Source organism: Nannospalax galili, unplaced genomic scaffold (assembly GCF_000622305.1).
Source record: "Nannospalax galili isolate Female #2095 unplaced genomic scaffold, S.galili_v1.0 scaffold870, whole genome shotgun sequence".
NCBI lineage: Eukaryota > Metazoa > Chordata > Mammalia > Rodentia > Spalacidae > Nannospalax > Nannospalax galili.
This window is the reverse complement of record NW_008329130.1, coordinates 1,981,995-2,002,973: the sequence shown is the minus strand read 5'-3', so window position 1 is coordinate 2,002,973 and position 20,979 is coordinate 1,981,995. Positions and strand designations below refer to the sequence as shown.

The 20,979-nt window shown below is 53.5% G+C and overlaps 1 protein-coding gene across 1 annotated transcript in view; it reads left to right on the top strand.

The window, feature by feature from the left end:
- Positions 1–20,979, top strand: part of Tmem201 (transmembrane protein 201) — a 25,884-nt gene extending 4,905 nt beyond the window's left edge. The window contains exons 2-11 of the mRNA XM_008831906.2: positions 2,059–2,179; positions 2,851–3,045; positions 4,328–4,504; positions 6,772–7,124; positions 7,656–7,859; positions 12,928–13,160; positions 16,448–16,519; positions 17,043–17,333; positions 18,210–18,347; positions 19,443–20,979. Coding sequence (XP_008830128.1) covers positions 2,059–2,179; positions 2,851–3,045; positions 4,328–4,504; positions 6,772–7,124; positions 7,656–7,859; positions 12,928–13,160; positions 16,448–16,519; positions 17,043–17,333; positions 18,210–18,347; positions 19,443–19,540 — 1,882 coding nt within the window. The 3' untranslated portion in view covers positions 19,541–20,979. The remainder of the gene's footprint in view (positions 1–2,058; positions 2,180–2,850; positions 3,046–4,327; positions 4,505–6,771; positions 7,125–7,655; positions 7,860–12,927; positions 13,161–16,447; positions 16,520–17,042; positions 17,334–18,209; positions 18,348–19,442) is intronic.

Genomic DNA, 20,979 nt, shown 5'->3' with positions numbered 1-20,979 from the left:
CCAGCTGTCCTGGAACTCACTATGTAGACCAGGCTGGCCTCAAATTCACAGGGATTTGCCTGCCTCTGCCTCCCAAGTGCTGGGATTAAAGGCGTGTACCACCATGCCCGGCTCATTTTTACTTTATGTGCATGAGTGTTTTGCCTGCATGTATATAAGTGTACTTGTGTTGCACAGTGCCTGTGGAGGCCAGAGAGGGCATGGGAGCCCCTGGAACTTGAGTCAAGGATGTTTGATAGCAGCCATGTGAGTGCTGGGAACCAAACCTGGGTCCTCTGCAAGAACAATCAGTGTTGAACCATTGCTGCCCCCAGATTTTTACTTTATGTGCATGAGTGTTTTGCCTGCATGTATATAAGTGTACTTGTGTTGCACAGTGCCTGTGGAGGCCAGAGAGGGCATGGGAGCCCCTGGAACTTGAGTCAAGGATGTTTGATAGCAGCCATGTGAGTGCTGGGAACCAAACCTGGGTCCTCTGCAAGAACAATCAGTGTTGAACCATTGCTGCCCCCAGAAACTTGTTTTTAACACTCTGTGTGTGTGTGTGTGTGTGTGTGTGTGTGTGAGAGAGAGAGAGAGAGAGAGAGAGAGAGAGAGAGAGAGAGAGAACAAACAGCACAGAGGCATTGGATTCCTTACAGATAGTTGTGAGCTACCTGATGTGGGAACTGAGCTCAGATCCTCTAGAAGAGCAGTATGTGCTCTTACCCACTGAGCCATCTTTCCAGCCCTTCTGGTCATTTTTAAGACAGGCCTGAATTTGGGTAGAAGGGACTGTTGTGCTATGGCTGCTGGGGTGCCCCAGCCTTGCCATCCCCCATGTTGCTGTCATTTATTGGCCTTGACTAGGTCAGAACACTGTTCAGAGCTTCCCGTGAGCAAGCCCCTGTGAGGGAGGTGTTCTTGTGTCCGACTGACAGAACTCCCTTAACCTGCCCACAGTCGGTGGAAAGGGAGTAGAGCAGCTGGCCAGGCAGCATGGGCTGCGTCAGAAACTGGAACCCTACTTCCCAGGGCCCCTGACAAGCCAACCAGGATAGTGACAGCTGGCCCTTCCATTACAAAGCTCCTTATCATCACATCCTTGTGACCTGCAGAAGCAGTGGGTGCTGTGCCTAGCCCACTGCACAGGCATGGCTTACAGGCTGAGGTTGGCAAGTGGGAACCTCCTGGGGGCACACATCCAGAAGTTGCTGTAGCTGGGAACTTGGCTCCTTCCTCTCTCAGGGTGCAAAGACCAGAGGGCCGTGCTGTGTGAGCAGTAGGCCCATCAGTGTGGGGTGGCTGTCAGCTCTGCCCAGGCCCAGGCAGTGCCCCCAGAGCTGGACAGGGCCTCTGAGGAAGGACAGGTCAGAGGGCAGGGTCATTGTGCTAGAGCTCTGCAGCTAGCTGCTGCCCTTGCCTGTATTGTTTCCAGATTATGGGACTGGAAGGGTTTGTTAACAGTTGCTGTGTAGAGTGTGTGTGTGTGTGTGTGTGTACACATATCCCTGGCTATGCCTCACAGTCAGCAAGGCAGATGGAGAGGGGCTCTGAGCACAGATTGCTTAGTGTCTAGGCCAGGATTATCCTACTGCCCCCACCTGTCGCCACGTGTGTGGCCAACAAGACCCACTGTGAGCTGCCCCCCCCTTCCTCTTAACCTTGGCTCTGCCTGAGCAGCTGTGACTTGTCTCTGCCCTTGTCTCTAGTCCCTGCCCCTTGGCCTCCTTGGCTCTCACTCTGGGGATTTGTTTTCTGGGAAGCTTAAGTGGCTCCCTTCACTTTGGAAACTCCCACAACACCACTTGGACCTCATGGGGGAAGAGCAGCCTTGAACTGTATCCCTGTTGGCCTAGGCCCTGGCCCTGAGTTCCCAGGTGTATGTGCTGGAGCCCACAGAGCTCAAGAGTCTCTAGCTGCCTCCTGGGAAGCGCTTCCTGGGCCATGACTTCCAACTTTGACTAGGTCTTCATCTCCACCTTGGATCCCACTGGCTTAGCTAGTCAGGGTTCAGCAGTCTTCCATCTTGTAGGTACGTAGGTCTTCCAGGCTAACTCTGCTATCCTTGGTCCACAGGGTAAAGCCAACACACACAGTGGTCAACTGCTGGTTCTGCAACCAGGACACGCTGGTGCCCTATGGGAACCGCAACTGCTGGGACTGTCCCCACTGTGAGCAGTACAACGGCTTCCAAGAGGTGCGGGCTGTCGGGGGGGTGGCCAGTGGTGAGACTGGTGCCCCTAGCTGGCCTTGAGCAAGGTGCCCACATACATCACCTCACTGTGTTCTTACTGTGGTCCTGGCACCCTGACTTCATTTGAGGAAGAACAGGTGCAGGGAACTGTGGCCACTTGTCTACAGTCTTACCACAACAGGTGGCAAGTTTGGGATTCCAGTCTATCTAGATCTGTGCAGTTCTGAAGCCTGATTTCTGCAGGAGAACAGACACTAAGTATTCAGCTTTGCAAGTGGCATATTCTTTGTTACAGTTTTGACTACTCACACCACACAGCCACTATAGACTGTGTGTGAGTGAATTAGTGTAGAAGAGACAGCCTGCCGATAAGTCATGACTTACAGACTGGGACAAAACCAGGGTGAGGTGTGTGGGGGTCGGGAAGCTCCCCGAGGCCTACTTGGGAGCATAGGCTAGGTAGCGTCTCAGCACCTAGATCGCTAGGGTTACGTGTAAGGCAGCATCAGAAGGAATATTGCTGCCTGTTTGTGTGATGAAAGCCAGAGTGGGGATATCTGCAATCCTGGAACATCCCTGGGTGGGCCTCTGCCCGGGACACACAGGGAAGCCTATTACTATTGGGAAGGGCCCCACTGATCAGAAGCTCCCCACTCCCTCCTTCCCTCCCTCAGAATGGAGACTACAACAAGCCAATCCCAGCACAGTACATGGAACACCTGAACCATGTGGTGAGCAGTATACCCACGCCCCGTGACCCCACGCAGCCACAGCAGTGGGTCAGCAGCCAGGTCCTGCTGTGCCGCAGGTGCAGCCACCACCAGACCACCAAGATCAAGCAGCTGGCTGCTTTCACACCACGAGAGGAGGTGAGCATGTGGAGGGCCTGGCAGCAGGCTGTCTGTTCACCTCCCCCTGACCCACATTCCAGGATGTAGGCTTCTTCTCATCTGGAGCTGAGCATTTTGCTCTCACTGTGATCTTGTGGTCGCTGGGTGTATTAGTTACTTTTTATTGCTGTGATAAAATGCCATGACCAAAAAGCAACTTATGGAAAAGTTTGTTTTGGCTTACAGTTCCAGAGGGTTAGCTAGAGTCCGTGATGGTTGGGACAGCACGGCACTAGGCAGTAGGAACTGTAAGCTGGCTGATCACCAAGAAGCAGGGAACTAGAAGCGGGATGAGGCTGTAAACTCTTAGAGCCCACCCCCACACACACCACCCAGTGACATAACTTCTCCAGACACCACCACCAACTGAGGACCAAGTGTTCACATACATGATCCTGTGGGGGACATTTCTCATTCAAACCACCACCCTGGGGACACTAGAAACCCAGAGCCTGTAGGCCATATGGGTCTGTCCTGAGCAGAGGAGGTAGAGGCCTCGGGCTCCAGCTGAGGCCATAGTGGATACACTGTGTCCCTCTAGTCTGCTCTTCTCAGCCAGGATCCTGAGAGGGAGAAAGGCAGGTCCCAGCTGAAGCTCAGAGGAGCTTGCTTCCCAGGTCCAGCATAGGAAGGAGAGAGGAGGCCAAGAGGGAGGGCGGACGCAATGACCTGGTAGTTAAAGGTGATGATCTGAGTTAGATCCCTGGGATCCACGTGGTAAGAGGAAACCAATACCTATAAATTGTCGCCTGGCCTCTACTGTGCTGCCACATACATACACTAAATAGATAAAAGTGATTCTTTTAAGTTTTTTACAAAGAGGCTATAGGGAAAGACTGGCATCAGGTGACTTTCCTGAGTGCCCCCATAAGAGACCACAACATAACCATCCCCACTAATGCAGACAGAGACATTGGTGGTGCCTTGCTACATCTCTGAGGGAACTAGGAATAGAACTTGTCTTCGGGGCTATGGTGGAACCCAAAACCCTTTCAGCTCTTACTGAGGCCCAGCCAACCATTCTCTGGTGGTGTCCTTCTGTCTGAATCTAGGAACTCCAGCCTAGAACCAGCTCCTCCTCCATGTCCTGAGCCTGGAGCAGTCGTGCTTCATTACTACTACTGTTCTGTGGGCCACTGCCCTATTTGGCCCTCACTCCCAGTACCCTGCATCACCATTTGCAGTGACCAGGTCAGAGTTGAACTCAAGTCTACCTGGAACATAGACTGCTCAGACAGAGATCCCCTGTCTGCATCTACAGGGTCGATACGATGAGGAGATCGAGGTGTACCGCCACCACCTGGAGCAGATGTACAAGCTGTGCCGCCCATGCCAGGCCGCCGTAGAGTACTACATCAAACACCAGAACCGCCAGCTGCGTGCCCTGCTGCTCAGCCATCAGTTCAGGCGCCGGGAGGCTGACCAGGCTCACGGGCAGGTCTGAGGCAGTGGGGTGTTTGGGAGTTGATCTGTGTGGCAAACCCTCCAAGAACTGGGCCCCAGGGACTGAGGGGAAGGGAAAGCTCAGCATGTTCCTGAGAACTAATCTGTGCCCTGCCCTCTCAGTGTCCTTAACTAGAACAAGTGTTCTCTAGCAGAGTGACTAGGGTGATGATGTGCTGGGTTTGAGTTTGTGTCCATCCCCATCCCATCCCGCCCTCCCCACTCCCCCACCCCCCACCGGTCCCTTCCACTCTCCAGACGTGACAGCCTCATGGTACAGTCAGCACTCTTATTCACAGGTGTGGTAATCAAGCTCAGAGGATGAGACACTTGCATGGGGCTACACACCTGGTACACAGTACTCCAGGGTTCAGACCCAGGAATGTGTGGCAAAAATTAATTCTCTTTTTAGTAATTTTTTATTTCATGTGTATGAATGTTTTACCTGCATGTATGTAAATGCAAGCGCACCTGTGCATGCAGTGCCCTCAGCGTCCAGAATAGGGCATTGGAGCCCCTGGAACTGGAGTTACTGGCAGTTGTTAGCTGCCATATGGGTGCTGGGAACTGAACCTGGGTTCTCTACAGGAGCAGCCAGTGCTCTTAGCTCCTGAGTCGTCTCTCCATCCCCACTACCCCACTAAAATTAACTCTTTTTTTTTTTTTTTTTTTTGGTCTTTTTGAGACAAGGTCTCCCTGTAGCCCCAGCTGGCCTGGAACTCACTATGTAGACCAGGCTGGCCTCGAACGCACAGAGATCCACCTGCCTCTGCCTCCCAAGTACTGGGATTAAAGGCGTGCGCCACCACACCTGGCTACATTAACTCATTTTTATCATAGTACTTAATGGAATATTCTAGTTGCTTTTTTAAAAAATTATGACTGGGTATGGTGGCACACTCCTCTAATTCTAGCCCTCAGGAATCAGAGGCAGGCGGACCTCTGTTAGATCAAGGCCAGCCTGGTTTATATAGCAAGTTCCAGTCCAGGTGGGGCACAGTGAGACTGTCTCAACCAAAAAAAAAAAAATCCTGGTGGGACTATAGCTCAGTGGAGAGGACTTGTCTAGCGTGCAGAAGATAAAGTCAAGAGTAGCAAGTACACTTAGAGGAATGATTCCCAACACAAATTAGACTCTGTAGGCCTTATTTTTTTTCTATAAGGGAGAGGATCTAAATGCCATCAAATTCTATTGAATGAAAATCACAAAAATTCAATTTAAAAAAAGAAAGGCAGGGGGAAGTCATCCCCCACTACAGAGCTTTCTCACCCCGAGTCCGAGAATGGCCTGGGTCTGCTATGTCATTCCCAGTCTGAGTCTGGGCTCTTGGCCACTTGGCCACACTGTCACTACTCACCTGTGTCTGCTCAGTAGGACACAAGGTAGCCTCTGTCCTCAGACTCTTGGCATTTTGTTTTGTTTTATTTGGTTTGTGTTTTAAAGATAGGGTCTCACTTTGTAGCCCTGGCTGACCCAGAACTTGCTATCTAGACTGTGCTGGCCTCGAACTTCCTGCTTCTGCTTCCCAAGCGCTGGGATTGATTAAAGGAACACCTCCACCCGTGGCCAGATCGTAGGTTCTTGTTCTAACTTGTTGGTTCCTAAACTGAGTAACTTACTAGCACCTTTGTCTGATTGAACTTTTGCCAGTTACCTGCACTTTTTCGGAGTTCAAGTTAAAAGCGTAATAGTTTTACATAAAAACTTGACAAAAGCGGTGGTGGTGCATGCCTTTAATCCCAGCACTCGGGAGGCAGAGGTAGGTGGATTTCTGTGAGTTCGAGGCCAGCCTGGGCTCCATAGTGAATCCAGAACAGCTGGGGCTACAGGGAGACCCTGTCTCAAAAAGACCAAAAAAAAAGAAACTTGACAAAATGATTGAAAATTTTGGAAGAATAAAGTCACCACAGTATAGGAAAGGAAGGGTTTCATTTTTCTTTGTTTCTTTTGGGGGTGCGGTAAAGCAGACTGGTCTCACTCTCACAGAGATCACCTGCCTCTGTTACTGGTATTACAGGTGTACGCCCCCACGCCCTGCTAGGAAGGGTTTCTTTTAAAGGAAATGGAGCAGAGCCCCTCCCCACAAAGACCCTTCATTGTGGGTGATAGGATGAAGCAGTGGTGGCCTGAACATTAAGGAATGGGGCATGGGAACAGGACACTGAGTATCAGGTCCCTGGCCAGCTCCCCCACATGGTGGGCACAGGGGTGGTTATCGGTGGCCCTATGGCTCCCTGCTGACCTGCTTTTCCCTCCCTCAGAGTTTCTGCTCCTCAGCAGTGAAGGCCCCAGTCCAGGTCATCCTGCTCCGTGCCCTGGCCTTCCTGGCCTGTGCCTTCCTGCTGTCCACTGCCCTGTATGGCCCCAGCGAACCCTTCACCCCAGGGGCTGCCCTGCCCCCGGCCCTGCCTCCGGGCAGCAATGGCTCGGCTGCCTCAGACAACGGCACTGCTCCTGGGGCTGAGGGCTGGCAGCAGCTGCTCAGCCTGCTGCCTGAACACACAACAGAGAAGCTACACGAGGCCTGGGCCTTTGGGCAGAGCCACCAGACAAGCATTGTAGCAATGGGACTTCTCACCTGCCTGCTGGCCATGCTGCTGGCTGGCCGCCTCAGGTGCGTGTGAGGCCTTGGGTGTGGGTGGGCAATCTGCACACCACGTTGCTGCCAGAGATGGAAACCACGAGGCCTTGCTGGTGCTCTGGGCTGAAGTCCATGTAGTTAGACAAGCCTTTCCCCATTCTCCAGGGGCCAGGAGTCCAGTGAATGATACAGGAGACAGGACTGCAACAAGGAGCAGTAGCCCTGAGCCAGTCTACCACCTGCCCCGAGCTATGAAAGCTCAAGTGAGGGCCCTTGGGCCTTGTGTCCTTCCAAACAATGGCAGGCTGTTAAAGATCTGTGTCCATGTTCCTCGCCTCATAGCAACAAAAGGCAGTTTCCTAACTCAGTAGGCAGTGGGTGTAGAAACACCAACCTGCTTAGAACTGGGCAGCCTGTGAGTTGAAGTACTCAACCCACTGCTCTCACTGGACCCTGTCGTCTGAGCCAGTCCCAGTGTGGGAAGGAGACGGGAAATTGATGTCAGAGCCTGAGGGGTGGGCGTCTTTCCTGTGTCTTGGCACTCACCCACCTTGTCTCCAGCAGGCTCCGAAGGATCGATGCCTTCTCCACGTGTCTCTGGGCCCTGCTGCTGGGGCTGCACCTAGCAGAGCAGTACCTACAGGCCGCCTCGCCCAGCTGGCTGGACACGCTCAAGTTCAGCACCACGTCCCTGTGCTGCCTGGTGGGCTTCACTGCAGCTGTGGCCACAAGGAAAGCAACCAGCCCACGGAGGTTCCGTCCCCGAAGGTCAGAGAAGCAGCAGTGACTGCGGGGGGGAGGACAGACAGACAGGCTCAGGCTTGGCCCCCCGCCTGGAGCAAGCGCCTCTGGATCTTGTCTTTTCTTTCCTGCCCCACTCCCACCACCGTAGCAGAGCCTTGGGTTCATGCTTAGCCCCTCCACACCCCTTTTTTGTCCCAATACCAAGCTGCCCCCAACCTCGGAGCCCCCGTGCCCTGTAGCTGCTCACCACTGCCGCCACCTCTCTGGCCTAAGACCCTTTCACAGCCCCTGGGACCTGAACATGGGCAGCACTCACATGACCTGCCTCTGGCCCATGGCTTCCTGCTAGCTCCAGACACCCCTGCCCTTGCCTCAGCTCTGCCCTGGCTCTGACTCCACGGGCTGTGAGGGTATAGGCCTGAGTCCTGGCATGGGACAGTGACAGTGACTGCCTGCTGAGCCCTTGTCATTTGCCTAGCACAGGACCAGTGCTGCTTAGCACAGTAGCCAGGACTGAAGGAGAGCTGCCACCTCCCTCCTCGAACCTCTTGCTGGTCTGTCCTTTGGCTGGGCTGCTTCCCTGGGTTCATAGAGTTCGGTTTTTGAGCCCAGCCTGGCCTTGACTGCTTTGTGAGCCAAGCCCCCTCCCAAGTACAGTCATGCTGCTCCTTTGTAGTCTGTTTCCTTGGGCAGCCAGGCGGGAAGGGGAAGGGCTCATCCCAAGTTAGTAGCTTGGAACCCAAGGGAATATATAGGCCATCGGTGACACCAGATCATTGTTACCTTGTCCCTCTTTAGCCTTTCACTGGCTTCCTTGAGACAGCCCGTGGAGGGTGCCAAGGCTTCTGCCCTCCATTTCCCTGGGAGCAACTACAGGATCTCCAGGGTCTCAGCCCCCTCTTCCCTCAAGCACAACTGCCCAGGGACTCTATCCCCAAAGAGTGACTCTTACCTTCCCAAGGGTCACTGGCCCAGTGGAAGGACCACAGATCAGGTCCTTGCTAGCTGCATGATTCTGGCCAGTCTCCTGTTGTCTCCTAGCCTTGGTTAACCATCTGAGAGGCGGGTCCCTCTCTGGAGCCCTAGAGTGCTGATGCTGGACATGAAGCAGTACATGGGGACACTCTGGCAGTGAAGATGATGGTCTTGCTAAGGGCTGTGTCTGAGGCCCCAGCAGGAGCATGGAAAACACTGCCTGCGTGGGCCTTCTGGGAGCCCAAGTGGGCTGCATGCTTCCTTCAGGGCTGTGTCCTGCCACTTGTCCATTGGCATAAACCCACTGGAACGGTGACCCAAACTGCACAAAGGCTAGGAAGGGCAAAAGCAGATTACACATGCATGAGGGTTACACCCAGCATGGACCACCAGCTAGTGGGTCTTTGAGAGGTGGCTGGTCAGTGGTACCTGGAGCCTGTAGGGAGCCTGAGAGAGGTGCCTAGGCCCCACCATTGTAAACTTGTTTGGGGGTCTTTAGAGACCACCTTACCCTCTGAACCTCCATAATTGGACAGCAGTTTATGTCCCACTTTTGTGGTGAGCCCAAGAGGTCAGGAGTCTGAAAGATTCCAGCATTGCAGGGTTCAGCTTGTCCTGGCTGGAGGGTGAGGAAGAGCCCCTTTGAGAAGGTGTGGGCGAGGCCACGATTGAGAGGGCTGGTGACCCTGGGGGCACAGCCACCTGAGAGGGCAGGGAAGCTTGTCTTTTTACCCCAAGCAGTAGGTCTGCCAGAAAAGGAGAAGGCAAGCGTCAGGGCTGTTAGCTGCACGGGCTCTCACATGTATGTCGGATCTTCTCCTCAGAGAGGCTGGTAATACGATGCTAATTTCTGCATTCTTGGCATTGGGTAGGGGTAGGATCTCTGTGTGTGTGTGTGTGTGTGTGTATGTATGTATGTATATATTTAATTATTTATGATACACAAGGCCAGCTCTGACCAGCTAGGATCTCCTCCCCCCTTCTGAGCATGTCATTCCTGCCCTCCGATGGGTATAGGGGCATGGCGGAGCAAGGATTCCCGGTCATCTTAGGAGTTTTGTGTTACTTTTTAACACTAATAGTCTGTCCTTTAACGTTTTATTTATTGGAGAAAGCGCCAGTACCTTCTGTGGTCACCCGCAGTAGCCGGGGAAGTGTGGGCATCCTAGTGTGGCTTGTTGACTGGGGACAGCAGGTCAGAGTGGGATCTTCCCAGGAACAGGTGGTCATTCCTGAGAAGTAAAGGAGGCAGACTTGACCATACTTTGCTTTGGTCCCCACACCGGGCCCAGCAGACTCCCCAGTAACCCTTGCTCTGGAGCAAATCACCAGGACAGCCTTCCAAGAACTCCTGGCCAGCCTGCCCGCCCGCCTGCTATGTTCTCTCTGTGCCGCGTGCAAGTCTCACGTGTCTCGTGTAGTAGAATTGTGGAGAATTGTCTAGTGACCCTAATTGCTGTAACCACCACTGGTCATAGACGTCGTGTTTTGAATGTTGTGTTTTCAATAAATGCCTCCCGGGCCCTGCCCATTCCGGTTGGCACCAGGTACCGCGTCTTTTTTCTTTCACCTTTCTTCAGAAGGGCTTCTGTGCCAGGGCTGGAGGGTGGGGGTGGGTTTTGTTGGGGACACTGGCATTGGCACAGGCATCTGGGTGGGGAGCAGGTTTGGGAGCTGATGATGACACCAAATGGCTTGAGGGCACAGGTGCTCCCTGTTTTGCTGCCTTGAGTTTTCCCATATAAATAAACCACTCTTAAACAGCAGTGCTCTTGTTGGAGCTGCCAAGAAGTCCATGAGGCTCCCCTCAGTGTTGGATGAGTCCAAATCACAGCCTCAGCCTGACTGCCCTTCTCACAGTCAGTGCCCCCAGGAGGCAGGCTTGGAGGCTTGGCTCCAGCTCCCTGTCTGAGATGGGTTCGAGCACACAGGCAGTCGGGGACCACTCATCTCAGAAGCCTTGGTACCTTTGCAGGGAGGCACTCTCGGGGACTCTCCGGAGCAGAGCCACTTGAGCCCCTTCTGAGCTCCCACCTCGTGCCTTACCAAGATCCACTCATCTGGTGATTCTACTTCATGTCACAGCAAGAGGGGACAGACCTCCAAAGCCCTCTGTCACAGTGCTGACATTGTCAGTGGCACTGAAATCAGAGTCCCTGGCCTTGGTGGATAAGACACCCAGGTTTAATCCTGGGATGAGCAGGAACTAGGGAAGGGTATGCTGACTTAACTTTTGGTGCTGACCCTAAGAGGTCAGGAGCCTCTGGTCCAGTCTTACTGGGACCCTCTCTGTGCACTCGCCCCATGCTGCTTGCCAATTCCTGGGGGTTGCCTGTTCCAGGGTCACCCTTGGCTCCTGACCATGGCAAGGGTGGACACAGGAGGCCTAGTGCAGAGTCGTACTGCCACCTGCTGGAGGGGCTTGGCCATGCACCTGCTCTGAGGCTAACATTCCCTGCTGTAGCTTCCACAGACACATGGTAGGGCCCAGGGCACACTATCCTCCCACAGAGACTTCGCACATTACATAGTCAAACAAGTGGTGCCCAGGTTCCAGCCTCACCTTGGCTGCCCTTAAAGTGCCTGAATGTGTCCCCCTGGACCATTCGTTGAGGTCCTGCCAAACTCTTTTGTGATCCTGAAATGACAATACAAACCGCAAACATTTTTTTCTTGGTGCCTGAGATTGAACCCAGGGCCTCACACATAACTGGCAAACATTGTGTCACTGAGCTACAGCCATATCCCACCAAATAATCTTTTCTGCCTAAAGATAGGACATTCCCCATAGTCTTAGAGCAAGAAGTAGAGCTTTACGCAGGCTTGCAGGACAGGGTAGGAGACAGTCGGTGCAGCCAAGCCAAGCCCCTCTGCAGATTTCTGCCTTACAGGTCCCATGCTCTCCAAACACCGAGCCCTACCCTTGCTTTAAAAGTTCAGGGTGGCTTCACAGTCCTTTGCGAGAAACCAGTGAGGTCACAGGATTCTCTAGGAATTAACCATCTGACCATATAGTTCCCTTACAAAAATGTGAAAAGTATTTAATCCCAGCACTTGGGAGGCAGAGGCAGGTGGATCTCTGAGTTCAAGGCCAGCCTGGGCTACATAGTGAGTTCCAGGCCAACTGGGGCTACAAAGAGACCCTGTCTCAATAAGACCAAAAAAATGTGAAAAGTAGCTAGGAAGAGAGGTGGTGCAGAGCTTGGCTAGCAGTTACTCCCCCCGCTCCCCCGCCAAGCACTCGGCCGTGACGGCATGCGTACCTTAGCCCCTGCTCACCACTGGGCCTGACCCTGCCAGCCCATCCATCGCCGTTGTCTGCTGGGCTCGTTTGCCCCTTGGGACCGAGGTAAGGCCGGACACCTGAAACTCCTTGCAGATGGCAGACTAATGTATTAACTGCCTCTGTCCCTTTCCCCCTCTGTAATTGGGTGCCTTAATCAGAAGCATGGTTGACATTCTGGCCTGAAGCCATCGGGTCCTGTTGTGTGATTTGTACCATTCTCAAGTTAAAGAGACACTGTCACCTTCTATCTTTCAGTCAGCTTTGTGGTGGTTAATGGGTCTTTTCTAAGTTTGAGTTTAGTGTGTGATCCTTCAGAGGATCCAAGGCCTGGCCTCCTCGCCTTGCACTGCAGGAAGTGCAGCCCAGCTAGGGGACCACCCAGGGTGTCTCTGCGCTCAGCTGCTCCATTGGAAGGCTCTGGATAAGGAACAGGAGGTGGCCATAAGAACCCCACGTCTACTGAGCCTCTTTGATGCCTGGTCTGGGGCTGGGCATGTCTGCTTCAGGGCAAGGGGGCTGTTGTAAGGTTGGCAAGGGTCACAGTGTCACTTTAATGCCGAGACAAGTAGTAGAGGTAGATTGCTGTGAGCCGGAGGGGGTCGGAGGGGGCATGCAAGGTGGGGTGGGTCATGCTGGCACCTCCCAGCCACCCGCTCCTAATGAATGGACGACCGCTTTTTTTTTGCTTCAACTAACGCACGCCTCCTCTGGGACCCCAGCTCAGGCCCACCTCACACCCTGGGAAGGGCAGGGTCCCACTGTGTAGAGGCTCTCTCTAGAACATGCCTGGCTCACTCTTTTCTTCTCTCTGTGCCCCATGGGCTGTTGCAGGTACTTCACGGCAGACTCCACCAGCCTTTTCCCCTCCAGCCCCAGCTTGGCCATGCCTTGCTCGAGCGTCACGGCCGCCCCACCACCCCTGTTCATCCCCACCCCACCTGGCTTCCTGCCTCTCACTAAGCAGCAGCTGTTCAGGTCTCCCCGTCGAATATCGCCCTCCTCGCTACCAGGCCGTCTCAACCGCGCCCTCTCGCTGGGAACCATACCTTCTCTGACCCGGACAGGTAAGACTGCAAGCATCAATGACAGGTGCAGGCTGGGGGCGGCTGGGACCAGCTCTCGTGAGCCAGAGATGGGACAGTACCAGAGTTCTTTGAAAGGCCTGCTGAGGAGATGGGCAAGGCTGGGCTCAGACCCAGATGAACCTACTCGGCAGCCAGTGACCATTCACAGCTTGTTTACCTCCTCCAAAAATGGGCTTGGTAAGAAACCATTCCTCGTGGTGGCTGTGTTGTTCGAGATGATGTTAAACTCTACCGTGCTCAGAAGAGGACTAGAGGTGTCATTCAGTTGGTAGCATGGTTACCTAGCACATAGAAGGCCGTGGGTTCATCCCCAGTATTGCCTAAACTGGCAGTGGAGGTACAAAGTTATCTTCAGTTTGAAATCAACTTGGGCTATGTGAGACCCTCAAAAAAAGTGCTCCAAAGGGTGATGAGCACCCATCAGGTCTCAGTAAGTGATCCTCTGCCATCGCTGTTCTTACTCAAACATGAGTCTGAAGGACAGGGGCTTGCATTTGTTGAGCACTTACTTGCTCTTAGAACCTGGACTACGCCTTGTTCCTATCTTGAGGGACTCTGTCTTACCCTCACTTTTTCCTGTGGAATCTCCTAGGAAGTTGATTGGAGGTCACAGGCTGTTTTAGTTTTTGTTTCCTAACTTGTTTTGTGGAAGAGTGTGTGTATGTGTGTGTGTGTGTGTATGCAGGCACACACGTGCCACGGCATACATGTGGGGGTCAGAGGGACTTGGGGGTCAGACTCAGGCCATGGGGCCTGCCTATAGCCCACTGCACTTCTAACCCACTGAGCCTTCTCGCCAGCCCCACATCCAGTTTTAAATGCACCCGAGCCTGGAGTTGCTCTCGAGACTGTCCTGGGCTGACCCTCTAGGTACCAAGTGAGCTTTATGGCAGAACATGGGGGCATCTTTGTTAACCCAGTTCTTGTAGATGTTGCTAGGCCTGGGATTGTGCAGTCAGGCCCCCACTTAAGCCCCTCTACAACTCCATGAGACCCACTCTGAGTCTTAGGCTCCTTCTGTGACCTGTTTAAGGGCCTTTATCACTAAGAGCTAGATTGGAGCCCAGCATACAGGTTCCAAAACTCAAGCAACATCTCACTCTGCTCTGTGCGAGTGGAGTGTTCCCTGCCAAAGACGGGTCCCTGCAGGAGACAACATTTGAGCTAAGCAGGGACATACATGGATCCGGGCTTGGGGATGTGGAGATGTGAAGATACTCCTGTGTAACCAAATGTGAACCAGGTTGCTGGAAGAGAGTAACTACAGCCTTTCTTCCGCCAGGCTTTGTTCTGTAGAATAAATGTTAGGCTCTGCACAAGGCTAGAGGGTGCGCTGGCAGGCAGCTGTAGTCAGGTGCTGGCGGACCTCCGTGGGCTCTGTGACTGGCAGCTACGGTGAGGGCGCCTTAGAATACCCTGGGCAGGGAAACCTGAAACTGGGAGTTTTTTCTCAAGCTCCCATCAAAAGTTGGGAGCTGACAGGCCTGAGGGAGTCCCCAGCCCTCCCTGTGCAGGACCAGTCCCTACTAGAGCCTTTTATTTGGGGAAGAGTGGTGCAAATTTTAACCTATTGCTTAGTTCTTTAAAAAACAGAACTAAGGCCAGGCATGGTAGCCACGCCTTTAATCCCAGCACTCAGGAGGCAGAGGCAGATGAATCTCTGTGAGTTCGAGGCCGGCTGGTCTACATAGCAAGTTCCAGACCAGTTGGGAAAAAACAGAACCAAACTGAACCTAATGGCACATACCTGTAACCCTAGCATTTAGGAGATGGGAGGGTAAGGGAAAAGAACCTCCAGAGTTCCAGGCTAGCCAGGGCTACTCTTCTGGTCACTTTCTCTTGCTGTGATAAATGATGAAAACACTGACCAGATGGGCATGGTGGCGCACACCTTTAATCCCAGAGGCAGGCGGATCTCTGTGAGTTCAAGGCCAGCCTGGTCTACATAGTGAGTTCCAGGATAGCTGGAGCTACAGGGAGACCCTGTCTCAAAAAGACCAAAAAAAAAAACACTGACCAAAACCAGCTTGAGGAAGAAAGGGCTTATTGGACTATAGCTCACAGTCCATCATCAAGGGAAGCCAAGGCAGGAACTCAGGCAGGAGCCTGGAGGAAGGCTGCTTACTGGCTTGCTCCTCTGGCCTGTGCTCAGTTTGCTTTCTTATATGATTCAGGCCCACTTGTCGAGCGTGGGCTGAGCCCTCCCTTGTCACTCAGCAATCAAGAAAAGGCCCCACAGGCCAGTATAGTGGAGGCAGTTCCTCATTTGAGGGTCCCTGCACCCAGGTATGTCAAGTTGACAACTGAAGCCATACAACACAGCTACCTAGAGAGTTCGAGGCCAGTCTGACTGCGTCTCAAAAAGAAAGCTAGAGGGGGCGAGGGAAAAGAGGGGGGACAAAGCTAGAGCTGGGCATGGTAACACATGCCTTACTCCCAGCACTTGGGAAGCTGAGGTAGACACAAGTTTGAGGCCAGTCTGGGCTGTATGGTGACCATATGTATGTCTGTCTGTCTCCATGTAGATAAGTAAATACAGTGAGTGGTTAGGGTGGTAGGTCACTGGTAGAGCAGGTACGTGGCATGCACAAGGCCCTGATCAGTCCCCATCACGAAAAATAATGATCCCAGTTCACCATCCTGCAAGATGAGAGGCAGTGACCTGCCTTGTCAGGGAGCCATTCCTCTTCCCATGGCCCAAGACTCTGCCAACTGCCAGGGGACCCTCTGTTGGTCTTAGGGACATAAGTGCAGACATTTCTGCCAACTGTGGCAAGTTGGATTCCTGTGGTGTTGTGGTCCCGTAGTTTGGGACTGAGAATAGCTGGTCCCCTAGGGAAAGGATAATGGGGCTCAAAATTACTGAAAAAATGTTGCCTTGCATAGAAATAAGGGTGCAGAATAAGGAAGCCAAGACCGGGCCACCCGCGGACTTCGTGGCCCACTGCAGCCTTTGGTTCCTTTATCTGCAAAGTGGGGCTGTTGCCATATGCCCTGGGTGGCAGTTGGGATCAGCCAAGTGCCTGTTTTTCTTTCTTTTTTTTTTTTTTGATCATTTTTGAGATAGGGTCTCCGTGTAGCCCCAGCTGGCCTGGAACTCACAGAGATCCACCTGCCTCTGCCTCCGGAGTGCTGGGATTACGCATGTGCCACCACACCCGGCTCAAGTGCCTGCTTTTATAAAGCCCATGTGTCAAGGAGGTGGAAATGGGGTGACAGCTGGTCATCTGCAGGCCTGGCAGTGTTCAGTTTCTCTTTCTGCCCAGACTCTGGACACCTATTCAGTGGGAGCCGCCCACCTTCTCGGGGATCTCCACCTGGGGAAGTTTCTCTTTCAGGTAAGTAGAGTGAGAGCTGGCAGAAAGGACTGGAAAACTGTTTTAGGGGGCTGGTGAGGCCCAGGGATTCTACACAAGCAAAGTCAGTAATGAGCTTTGGGGGCCAATGGATTTGTATTCAAATCCCAGCTTTGGGCAAGAGACAAAGACGCACGTGTAGGTTTTCTCTGGTGAGGACTAGGGATGGGGATGTTGAGGTTGGGCGGCATCACTGTGTCCAGATAGGGCTTGAGCTAGCTGACCTCAGGCCAGGTCTGAGTCTGCTTCTACTAGGGCCTGGCTCAGCCCAGGGAGGTCCAAGGGAGAAATAAGGCTCTAGAACCTTCCCCCACCTGCTCAGTTCCTGGTGGGATACTGGCCCCTCCCTCGGGTTCCAGCAGGGTTTCCCACTGTCTCCAGCCTGAGCTTTATCTTTCTTAAGGAAAAACACCCGGTCCAAATAGCAGGTGACAGGCTTGGGTGCATCAGTGCCCCACGTTCTGTGCCACTGCCATTACTGTTCTGTCATCCTCCCTCTCCGCAGATTACTTCTCTTTGCTGTCCGGCAGCCTCTCCTCTCCTCTTCCTTCCCCGGCACCCTCCGTGGCCAGCTCGATAGCCTCCAGCTCGGGCTCCCTGCGCCACCGCAGGCCCCTCATCAGCCCTGCCCGGCTCAACCTGAAAGGGCAGAAGCTCCTGCTGTTCTCACCTCCTGGGGAGTCACCCAGCACCCCCAGCAGCTCGGAAGAACACACATCACCCAATGGCAGCCTCTTCATTGAGCCTCCCAAGCTCCCTCACAGGACTCCCTTTCGGGACACAAAGCCCACTGTGGGTACGTGTAGGCCTGAAGATGCAGTAGATTCCACCTTGGGGGCACCCTTCCCCTGCCACGGGAGCACCTCTGTATGAAAAGGGCACAGAGTAGGGAGGGAGAGACTGGGGCATTCATGTCCTGTGGCCCGCTGGAGACCAGTGCTGATCCCAGCAACCATCGGGTACTGTTTGGGACCATCCATGGTCCCTCTGGAAGTACTAGACTTCCCCAGCATGGCTCCGGTGGCCTCGAACCTTTTAGGACATGTTTCTGCTGGCTGTTTTCATCGTTTCCTGTTGTGATGGACTTGGCAGGGTCCTCATTTTCTGGGACCCATGAGGAGCCTGTTGTGCACATCATGATGTTTCATTTTGTCCACACTCTTTTTTTTTTTAATTAATTGGACTCTGAGTATGGTGCTACACACTTTTAATCCTGGCAGAGGCAGGCAGATCTGTCTACATAGTAAGTTCCAGGCTACCTGGGGCTACAGGGAGACCTTGTCTCAAAAAAAAAAAAACAACTTTTTAACTGGACTCAAACTTGTACCTAGACTTTCTTGGCTCTCCAAGAATGTTGCAAGGTTTGACCACATGGGCTCACTGTTGGTGAGGGAGAGGACAGGGTAGTAGGTTCCCAGGGCCACTCTCCATTCCCCCTCAAGTCTCTCTGATCCTGAGGCTTGCTGGTACCTGTTAGCATTCATTTACTGCATGTGACCTCAGCACAGGGTCCAAACAAGGACCTGGCCTTCTGCCGCCCAGAGGAGTGACTGTCTGGAACAGCCTGCTCGCCTCGTCCCAGGACCTTGTCCCAGAGCTGAAGCAGAGCTACACATGGCTATCCCTGGGGGTTGAGCTGTGAGCACCAACAGGACGCTTGCTCTTTCTGCAGACATGAGGGCAATGCTGGGAAGAGATAACGCCTGCAGCAGCCGCTCCATCAAAAAAGAGGATGACTCATCCCGGTCCTCCACCTGTGTAGTGGACACCACCACCAGAGGGTGCCCAGAGGAGGCTTCTCACTGGAAAGGTCTGTAACCCAGGTGTGGGAGGCTGGGAGATGGGGGATCAAATCCAAAGCTCCTTTTCTGGGGGGTGTAGAGCTTGGGCCTAGAACTGCTGTCTGTGGTAGAGGAAACTTTCTAATGATAATTCTTCACAGAATTCAGCTCCGGTAGCCACACACCCAGGACTCTTGTGCTGACGGCAGATAGTGAAGATAACCAGGAGGACATTGCCCTAGAGAGTCTACAAGTGCCCAGCTCCATGTGGTGCTAGGCCATGGGCCTGGGTGCTCTATAGACTTCATGTCTCGGCCAGAGTGCTGCCAGTTGGGTTGGTCCTGGCTCCTCTGCTTACTAACTAGATAGGGTGTGAGACCAGCAGTGTTTAACCCTAGAGCTGCCCCATGGGTGGGAAGGCAGGGCACAGGTAGCAGCAGAGACAGGCCACCAAATCTGGTTTACCTGGAAAGATGGTCTTTAACTAACTGGGAGCCAATGCTGTCCCTAAATCAAACAGATCTAGGCGAGGTCTCGTGACCTTCAGGCTGACCTTGAACTCAAAGAGCTCCACCTGCCTCTGCCTCCTGAGTGCTGGGATAGAAGGCATGTGCCACCACACCCTGCTCTCACTGACTACTTTTAAGTTTTTGTTTTGAGACAGGGTCTCATATAGCCAGGCTGGCCTTCAACTCACTATGTAGCTGAGAATGACTGAAGTCCTGATCCTCTTGCCTCTACCTCTCAAATGCTGGGGTCATAGAATGTGTCACCATGCCCAGCCAAACCTACTTTTTATCGCTGAGACTTGAACAGGATAGCCCCCCACCAACTCCTGTTTCTTTGTCTGTAACCTGGGTGTCTTGATCACCCCCTCATGGCCCTATGTGGTAACATAGGCTCTGGGAAGATAAACCTTCAGAGAAGCAGGGCTCCAGCCTGTGCCTTCAGGACGGCCCTGAATCCTTCATTTGGGGAGGACTTTGCTGGAGGAAGACTGGGTGTCGGTCTGGCCAGCTAGAGGATGGGGTACCCTGGGGTGGGTCTGATCGCCACCCCTCCTTACCCTCTAGAGGATTGGATGTCAGCTACTGTCTTTCTGACTGGGTATCCTGCTCTTACAGGGCGTGTTGGCCCCTCCCTGGTCCGGGGCCTCCTGGCTGTGAGCTTGGCTGCTAACGCACTCTTCACCTCTGCCTACCTGTACCAGAGCCTCCGCTGACCGCCTTGAGCACCCTCTGGAGGACCTCTGCCTGCTCAGGTCCTCCCCGAGGGGCTCTGCCTCTGCCTTGACATCAGGGCGCTTGACCTCCTAGGTTGAGACCCTGACCTCAGGATACCGGTTCTCCTCACCTGACAGACTACAGCATCAGGCAGGTCTGAGGTCACACTCTTTGCCCACCACCTCAGCTGATACCAGGTTGTGTTTGGTGCTGACACTCTGGCCCCCAAGCCAGGTATCTCTGATAGGCTGCCTGGCCCCCAGGGACACCAGTACTACTATAACGCAGAGGGGCTGCCTAGGCCGCCTCTGCCTACTCCAGCCCATCGAGTCACATCTTCCTACTGTACTCCCGGACTCCAGGGGTCTGCCTTGGAGCCCTGCCATGACTGAAGAATGCCCCTGGATGGTGGTGGACAGGAGCCTGGTCACCTCATCCTCATCCCTGTCTACTCTAGAGAGCAAGCCTCCCTGGCTGGGCATTATCAGTCCATCTTGCCCCTGACTTGGCTCCAGGCAGGGCTGAGCACATAGGGGACCTAGGGCTCTCAGCCAGGCCCTTCAGGACCCATGTTAAGCACCTGACCTCCTGTTTCCCCTGACTGCTGCCATACGTACCAGTTTTATGACTTCTTCTGACCTTCCTAGCAAGCAACCCCATTACCCTGACAACACTAGAGCCCCCCCCATTACCCCATTTATCCAAGTCCCTCTTTCACATCACTAGTCCCTCAGTTCTGGATGAACGGCACAATTCAGAAGAGACTAGACCCCTCCCTATCCCAGGCCCCATTCTCCTTCGGTCCTGAGGCCCTACTGCCCACCCCTTCACCCTGCCGGCACCTGGGTTCTACGTGACCTCTGGCTCCAGGCACCCCAGCTGACCTCCACCACTGCCCTCCCAGGGAAACTGCAGACTTGCTGGGGCACATCCTGCCCCATGTGGAGGAAAAAGGGTCCTTGGCCTGACATTGGCCCTTGTGTGCTGGGGCCAAGTACCTGTAGGACTCAGCCCCAGGCCTTGCCTTCTGGCACATGTGTGTATGTGTATATGTGTGTGTGTTGTACCACTTGGGACTTGTGGGGAGGGGCATGGGGCAGGAGAAAGGGTCTTCACTGTCATTCAGGGATAAAGTTTAATTTTATTTTTCTACACATTTTTGCCAGGTGAGGTATGTGCTATAAAGCAGATGCCTCCAGCCCTCTCTGCTAGGGAGGCTGTTTTCTTAAGCTCTGGGTGCTTTTTAGTACTTTTTTTTAAGATGGGGAAGGAGACCCAACCCCACCTCTATTCCTGGATCTGGGCAGCTGGAGTCAGGGCAGTGTCAGGAGTCCAGCTGCCACTGAGGGCCCAGCGTGGAGGAGGTGGAGGTCTCCATTTGTACAGTGGGTATGTTGTTTTTAAATTTTATTTCTTGCTTAATAAAAACCAAACTGTT